At 44.6% G+C, this 8,243-nt stretch overlaps 1 protein-coding gene across 1 annotated transcript in view; it reads left to right on the top strand.

Annotated features, from left to right (window-relative positions):
* Positions 1 to 1,528: 1,528 nt before the first annotated feature.
* Positions 1,529 to 8,243, top strand: part of LOC311132471 (extracellular serine/threonine protein kinase FAM20C-like) — a 19,929-nt gene continuing 13,214 nt past the window's right edge. The window contains exons 1-3 of the mRNA XM_084165758.1: positions 1,529 to 2,947; positions 3,521 to 3,699; positions 5,472 to 5,550. Of these exons, the coding sequence (XP_084021884.1) occupies positions 2,211 to 2,947; positions 3,521 to 3,699; positions 5,472 to 5,550 (995 nt within the window). The 5' untranslated portion in view covers positions 1,529 to 2,210. The remainder of the gene's footprint in view (positions 2,948 to 3,520; positions 3,700 to 5,471; positions 5,551 to 8,243) is intronic.

The raw sequence follows: 8,243 nt of genomic DNA on the forward strand, positions 1-8,243 counted from the left end.
CTGTAGCTTTATTCATTTCTATGACAACTCATTCTTCATTAATGTAATAGCATCTTTTAATTGAGTTAGTTACTTGCTATTTTATTGAGTTTCTTCTTGGCTTCAAAAGTCAATGTGTCACCCCATGTTATCCCTGCAGGAAGCCAACATAGAAATTTGGTGAACTAATCTCTAATCTATTAAGTGGGGCCATGTTCCTCCTCCTCTGTCTCACACAATAGGCAAGACTGTAGTGGTCTGTTGTGTTAGGCGAGTGAGTGACTAGACTGTTACTTGCTTCCTGGAAAGGCTCCTTTTGGTAGGACTGAAATAAACCCATAATTTCTCACTCACTCACTTTAGTACACACACACACACACAATCGCAATCATACACACACACACACACACACACACACACACACACACACACACACACACACACACACAGACAGACAGACAGACAGGTACGCACACACACACAATTCCCATTTAGTGCCCGGATTGACAATTATCATTATGTTCCCATCTAATCTTGCCTTTACAGATACTTAATTAGTCCTCATGGTTAATGTACTGTTTTAATGAGTAAATCCCTATACAGTCTAAAACCCTCCCTATACCACTGTGGTGTGGCATGGCGCAGCCCCCACTGTCCGTCTGTCTCCACAGTCATGTTGTTAAGCCATGCTGCTTTTACTGTAATTATAATGTAATCTCAAAAGGTAATCATGATGGACGTGATCGGTCACACATGGATAAAACAGTAGTTATCGTCCAACCATCCTAACCCTAACCATCCATTCAGTAGCTTTACTGCCGGTCCAATTAGCCATAAAGACTACCATTGGTCTGTTGATTGGGAAGTGGAGGCAGAAGATGTGAATATTATCTGCAGCCATCTGTTGTTTCTGTACATTTCCATACTGCCTGGTATTCCTGTCGTTGTTTTTGGCCACATAAAAAAAAGTAATATATGTTGATGATGCAGCTGTACCACAGGAGGTTGGTGGCACCTTAATTGGGGAGGACGGCTCATAGTAATGGCTGGAACTGAATTAATGGAATGGTATCAAACATATATGTTTGATACCATTCCATTTACTCCATTCCAGCCATTATTATGAGCCGTCCTCCCCTCACTAGCCTCCTGTGTGCTGTACAGATAATGCAGTGCTGATTTGACTGAATGGAGCCCCTGGACTGACACTGACATGTCTCCATAAGGATGCCTCCGTGATGCAAGCAGATGCACTTCACTAATAAATAGACATAAATAATTTAATGTATAGTATACATACAATATTGTGCGACAGTGGATTTTCGCCACTGGGATGAGACGCCCTCTTCTTGCACAGCCAGGATATGCAGGGGGAATATTTTCAACAACGCAGACACATGCAGGCCAGGCACTTGAGCCTCAGATGGTTGCTATCCTCGTCCTCTCTCTATGACTGTAGGAGAGACTCAGCCAATCTGTGCACGGTGACGCACCGCAAGGCTGGATCTAGACGCGCTTCATCATCATATTTAACACACCCACCCTCAATCTCACACTGGAAAGACAGTGGTTATCTTTTTCCTCGCGCAAAAGGCACATCTTCGAGAGAGAAAGCGAATCGGCACCTGTCCGAATTATTTGTTTGATTTGTCTCGTTTTGGTTGTTTTGTATTGCCTGTCGTTATTCGGGATTTGTTGTGTGAACGTTGTCATTTACTTCGTCCTGGGTCGCTTACTGTGCAGTAGGCTATAGGTGTACTAATTCACGTAGCCTACACTTTTTAAACCTACGGCGCCTTTCAACGTTCGTTTACCGTTTATCGTGGCAAAGGAGGAGTCTCAAATAGTCTTATTTTTTAAATTATATTTTGACATTGGTAAATAGCGCTCTGCGGACTGGACCAATGAGTTGCCCATGCCCAGCGGATCCACGAGTTCACGCTCAATGGCTGGACCGATGTGCGCCAGCAGACCCCGGAAACACACACCTCTGATGGATAATTTATCTACCGTTTTCGAGCTGCTTTCGGGCCCTTTGCACTTTCTTTATACCTTATGTTGTGCATAAAGCCTTGAGGTAGGACTCGGAGTTGTAGAGCCGAAAGCAGTTGAGATAATGCCGCTTGCCCAACTCGACCTTTGGTCTGAACCGAGTCGACCTGTTTTACCTGGGCGCATGCTGAGAATCCTCTCGTTCTGAATCACAAAAGGAGCCTGCTGTCTGGACTTCTATGTGGTTGGGAATACAAAAGTTGAACACTGAAAACTTTAGTCTACTCAAGACGGCAAGAAGTGAAGATGGTTACGTGTTCAACGTGTATTTCATTAAATTGGCATCCAGTGTAATAAACATCATCAGTGATGTAGTGAGTCTGTTCATATGTGTGTTCATCATTTGCGGTAAATATTCACAACTGCTCAAACAGGGGACTATGAAGATGCTACTCTTCCGTAAATTCCGGGTTTTGATTCTCATGGTGTTTCTAATCGCCTGCTCGATGCACATCTTGATAGATTTGTTACCAAAGCTGGAGAAGCGCAGCAACATCGGCTGCTCCTGCTCGCACACGCCGAGCAAGGACCCTCAGAACTGGGCTAAACACCGAGCCAGGTCGGGAGTGGAGTCGGGCTGGCCTAACAAACACACTCTGAGAATCCTCCAGGACTTCAGCAATGAGCCAAACTCTAACATCTCTTCCCATTCTCTGGAGAAGACCCCCAAAGCAGGGGACAAAACGGAAGCCTTTAAACGGCCTGAACATTTTCCGCAAAATGGTGACAAGAATAGACGGTTTATACAGGACACTGTGGTCAACAAAAACGTACCTGTCAAGGGTTCAAGGTTGCTGTCGCTGTTTGACCACCCGTTATTCAAGAGAGCCTTACCATCTCTGACCGACGAGGACACCTTATTCAACGTCAACACAGACATCAGATTAGACCCCAAAGCCACAGAGAATCAGGAATGGTAACATATTTTTTTATATTGATATTTATAGACCATCACCACAATCTGAAAGTGATTATTAGCCAACTCAAATTCAACTCAAGACATGAACATAAATTAAACAAACAATACACCAAGGATATGATGTGTTAATTACAAATGTAATCTTGTTACTATACATTAATAAAGGTGTTATTACACAAAGGGTTATAGGCTACCTAACCATATTATCAAATGTCCCTCTTGCAAATTCAAGTCACTTTGCAAAACATGTCACCTCTTAACACATGAAACACTAAAACAGCTGAAACACTAAAACAGCTGAAACACTAAAACAGCTGAAACACTAAAACAGCTGAAACACTAAAACAGCTGAAACACTAAAACAGCTGAAACACTAAAACAGCTGAAACACTAAAACAGCTGAAACACTAAAACAGCTGAAACACTAAAACAGCTGAAACACTAAAACAGCTGAAACACTAAAAAGGAGGGCGGTCTAGGGGTTACACAAAATGCATAATCATGTCATCCTCCCCATTGTAATAACACTGATCACCTCTCCCTCCTACTCCCTCCCCTCTTCCCCCCCAGGCACGCTGAGGGGAACATGGAGGAGTACACTCCAACAGGAGGGGAGCTGGCGGCTGACTCCTACCCCAACTGGCTCCGCTTCCACATAGGGATTAATCGATATGAGCTCTACTCCAGACACAACCCAGTCATCGATGCCCTCCTCAGGGACCTGGTCTCACAGAGAATCACCAGCGTCGGTAAGTCAGAGGAGAGGAGAAGGTAGCTTCTCTATAGCCTTGTTCCAGATCTGTTTTTGCTTCGTTCAGCCAACTCTCATGCCATAGAAGTTGAGAAACTAGCCTGGTCCCAGATCTGTATGTGGTTTGTTTAGCCAACTCCTCTGACTATCATTGTCACAGAGAACTTGGCGAAGGCACATACAGATGGGACCGGGCTAGTTTTTTCTGTGTATGGCTCAACAACCATAGTCAGAGGAGTTGGCTAAATGAAGCACATAAACAGATCTGGGACCAGGCTCATTTCTCCTCTGTATGGCTCAACAACAGTAGTCAGAGGAGTTGGCTAAACGAAGCACATAAACAGATCTGGAACCAGGCTCATTTCTGCTCTGTATGGCACAACAACAGCAGTCAGAGGAGTTGGCTAAACGGAGCATATAAACAGATCTGGGACCAGGCTAGGTTCTCTCTAAAGATCTACACACAGTGAAATGAGAGGATGCAGGGTGGATGCAGCTTGGTCTGGCAGTATGGCCAGCTACATGTTGTGCTCCCTCCAGCCCATGTAATTACACAGCTATATGACTGCTGAGAGGCCAGGATGTCAATACCAATTGAGACTACAGAAGCCAGCAGTTGGTAGGTTGGGTTTTTCTCTATATAGCAAGCTACAGTCACACCTACTTCACTCATTCACAGAAGGAATACAATACAAATGATGAATGGATATTATATACTGTATATTGATAGTGTATGACAAATTCAATTTTCTAGTTGATAGGTGTCATATTTGGTAATGTGAATTTGCTTCAACCTAACCCACACTAGGACACGTAGAACATAGAGCCTAAAGCCTTTGGGTCTGTTACATGAGGGCATCTTCCCTATAGAGTGGGTATGCAAACAGTCTAGAGACTGAAGCATTGACATTTTCCTTTTGAACGGTTCACCCTCTTCTCTCCTTTGCACAGCACATGTCAACATCTCTTTTACATAAAACAATATTTTCTCAAAGCTATAATGATATTTTTGAAAGAACTAGTGGCTATTTCTTGGGGCCAATTTGTTTTACTGACCAAGAAAATGACTTTGTTGAATTTTGTCCCTTTTTGGATGTGAGGATTCCAGCATCTGCTCTCTGAACAGCTGTCTCAGGAGTCCCTGTAGAATGACTTATTATGTTCTAAGTTCTAGAGCGAGAGAGAGAGAGGGAAGAAAGAAGAGAGCGAGAGAGAACAGAGAGAACAGATAGAACAGAAAGAACAGAGAGAGAAAACAGACAGCGATGTGAATGCACTCTCTGTCCTTCACCTCCCAGTCTCCTTCCTGATCAAACAAACACTGTGACATCATCTGTCACTCACACTGTGTACACAGTCACACACAGTCTGAACTGAATCGGTGGGAGAGGTTGACCATCCTCTGGAGGGGGAAATCCATTACGTATTTGATTAGATCATATCTGAAGATTTCATTGTACTCTACAATATCATCCAGGCTCCCGAGTGGCGCAGCGGTCTAAGGCACTGCAACTCAGTGTTTGAGGCGTCACTACAGACCCCCTGGTTCGATTCCAGGCTGTATCACAACCGGCCGTGATTGGGAGTCCCATAGGGTGGCGCACAATTGGCCCAGCGTCGTCCGGGTTGGGCCGGTGTAGGCCGTCATTGTAAATAAGAATTTGTTCTTAACTGATGATTTCCTTGTCATCCAGTGAGAATGATTCTGCCATATTGTGTATTTGCTGTCAATTATGATTTGAGTTGTTTGTCTTTGTGTGTTTCCAACAGCCATGAAGTCTGGAGGCACCCAGCTGAAACTCATCATGACGTTCCAGAACTATGGACAGGCTCTGTTCAAACCTATGAAGTAAGTAGACCTTTTTATAACAACCAGAAATGCTTCTCATGGTTATGTATTGTATAGGTTCAATAGGCTATTCGTACAGTGCCTCAAGGGGACAATCTAGATGAATAAAGGTTAAATGAAAACTAAATTGATTTTATTTAACCTTATTTGTATCCAGGTTGGCCATATTGTAATGATAATATACTTCCTCTGAGAGACTTGGTCCTTTAGTCCTTTTCATCATCGTTAGCTAGCTGGGTTTTAAATGTAATTACTTTTGTTATCGTAATTGGTTAATCATTTTCACCCTCCCGTGGGGGGGAGAAGGAGGAATAGGAGGAGGAGGAGGAATAGGAGGAGGAGGAATAGGAGGATGAGGAGAAGGAGGAATAGGAGGAGGAGAAGGAGGAATATGAGGAGGAGGAGGAGGAATAGGAGGAGAAGGAGGAATAGGAGGAGGAGGAGGAATAGGAGGAGGGAAGGGGGAGAAGGAGGAGGAGGAATAGGAAGGAAGCTATTCAGAGGCTGTCATAATGACTAACTCCTTCAGTCTACTCACATTAAGTCAAGCTCGACACCTCAGAGTCTACTCACATTATGTCAAGCTGGACACACCTCAAATCACCCTGACATAACCGCGTGTGTGCAGCTGGACCACGGTAAAGCGGCTCAGGAGGGAAGCATATTGACATTATAAACTGGGTGGTTCGAGCCCTGAATGCTGATTGACTGAAATCCGTGGTATATCAGACCGCATAGAACGGGTATGACAAAAAATGACTTTTTACTGTTCTAATTACATTGGTAAGCAGTTTATAATAGCAATAAGGCATCTTAGGGGTTTGTGGTATATGGCCAATATACCAATGCTAAGGGCTGTTCTTAAGCACAATGCAACACGGAGTACCTGGATACAGCCCTTAGCCGTGATAAATTGGCCATATACCACACCCCCTCATGCATTTTTGCTTAATTATAAACTGTGTGGTTCGAGCCCTGAATGCTGATTGGCTGACAGCTGTGGTATATCAGACCGTATACCATGGGTATGACAAAATATTTATTTTTACTGCTTATAATAGCTATAAGGCACCTCGGGGTTTGTGATATATGGCCAATACTCTGTGTTGCGTCGTGCCTAAGAACAGCCCTTAGCCGTGGTATATTGGCCATATACCACACCCCCTCGTGCCTTATTGCTTAAATATGCAAACAGAATCCATCCAGATTATCTCTCTGTGGTACAATTATATTGAATTTAAACAGAAACACGAAATGACGTTTGTTTGAAAAGGGAAAACCTGTGGTGATGTGTTTGGGATTTAAATCTATTTGTTGTCTGCGGCTGTCAACTCATGTCTGATATTATCTATCCCCTTGGTGTTCCTCTAATCTAGAGACAGGTATGAGGGTTGTTTTCACTCCCCCGTCTTGATACATTTCACTTAACAAAGCATGGCCATCAGAACTGTCTTGACAGCAGAGTTAGACCCCAATCTCCATCCAGCTGGATTGGCAGACATATCCTCTGCACTATTCCCTAGACAATATAGTGAAGGGACACACACACTTACATTTGAGACATTTAGCAGACGCTAAATTAACTGCCTTGTTCAAGGGCACATTGACAGATTTTTTCAAGTTGTCGGCTCAAGGATTCAAACCAATGACCTTTCAGTTACTGGCCCAACGCTCTTAACCGCTAGGTTACCTGCCGCCACACACACACACATGCACACACAAGCACGCACACACACACACCGCCCCATAACACCCCACCAACTCTCTCTCCTCAATCTGTTTGCGTGTTGCCACATGGTGCCTCAAAGAGACAGAGGCTGCAACATCAAAGGCTTCACAGCAGCTTCTCCTCTGAACACAAATGCATCATCATTTGAAAGAGAGGAGCAGAAAGTCTGCGTACCGATCTGGCGATGGACTCCTTCTACAATAAACTAGGTTCAGAATAGAATGGCAAAGAGCAGATCAGAGCAGGTGCAGATAAGAGCAGGTGTCCAGTAGTGGACTATCTCTCTGTCCCTGTCTCTGTCTCTCTCTCTGTCCCTCTCTCTGTCCCTCTCTCTGTCCCTCTCTCTGTCTCTCTCTCTCTGTCCCTCTCTCTGTCCCTCTCTCTCTCTCTGTCTCTGTGTCTCTCTCTCTCTCTCTCTCTCTCTCTCCTCTCTCTCTCTCTCTCTCTCTCTCTCTCTCTCTCTCTCTCTGTGTCTCTGTCTCTCTCTGTTCTGTCTCTCTCTCTCTCTCTCTCTCTCTCTCTCTCTCTCTCTCTCTCTCTCTCTTCTCTCTGTCTCTGTCTCTGTCTCTGTCTCTCTCTCTCTCTCTCTCTCTCTCTCTCTCTCTCTCTCTCTCTCTCTCTCTCTCTCTCTCTCTCTCTGTGTCTCTGTCTCTCTCTCTCTCTCTCTCTCTCTCTCTCTCTCTCTCTCTCTCTCTCTCTCTCTCTCTCTCTCTCTGTCTCTCTCTCTCTCTCTGTCTCTGTCTCTGTCTCTCTCTCTCTCTCTCTCTCTCTCTCTCTCTCTCTCTCTCTCTCTCTCTCTCTCTCTCTCTCTCTCCTCTCTCTCTCTCTCTCTCTCTCTCTCTCTCTCTCTCTCTCTCTCTCTCTCTCTCTCTCTCTCTCTCTCTCTCTCTCTCTCTCTCTCTCTTCCTCTCTCTCTCTCCTCCCCCAAGTGGGACAAGGGCTGCATATGTGGTTGGACCGGGAG

Source organism: Coregonus lavaretus, assembly GCF_964263955.1.
Source record: "Coregonus lavaretus genome assembly, chromosome: 1".
Lineage (NCBI taxonomy): Eukaryota > Metazoa > Chordata > Actinopteri > Salmoniformes > Salmonidae > Coregonus > Coregonus lavaretus.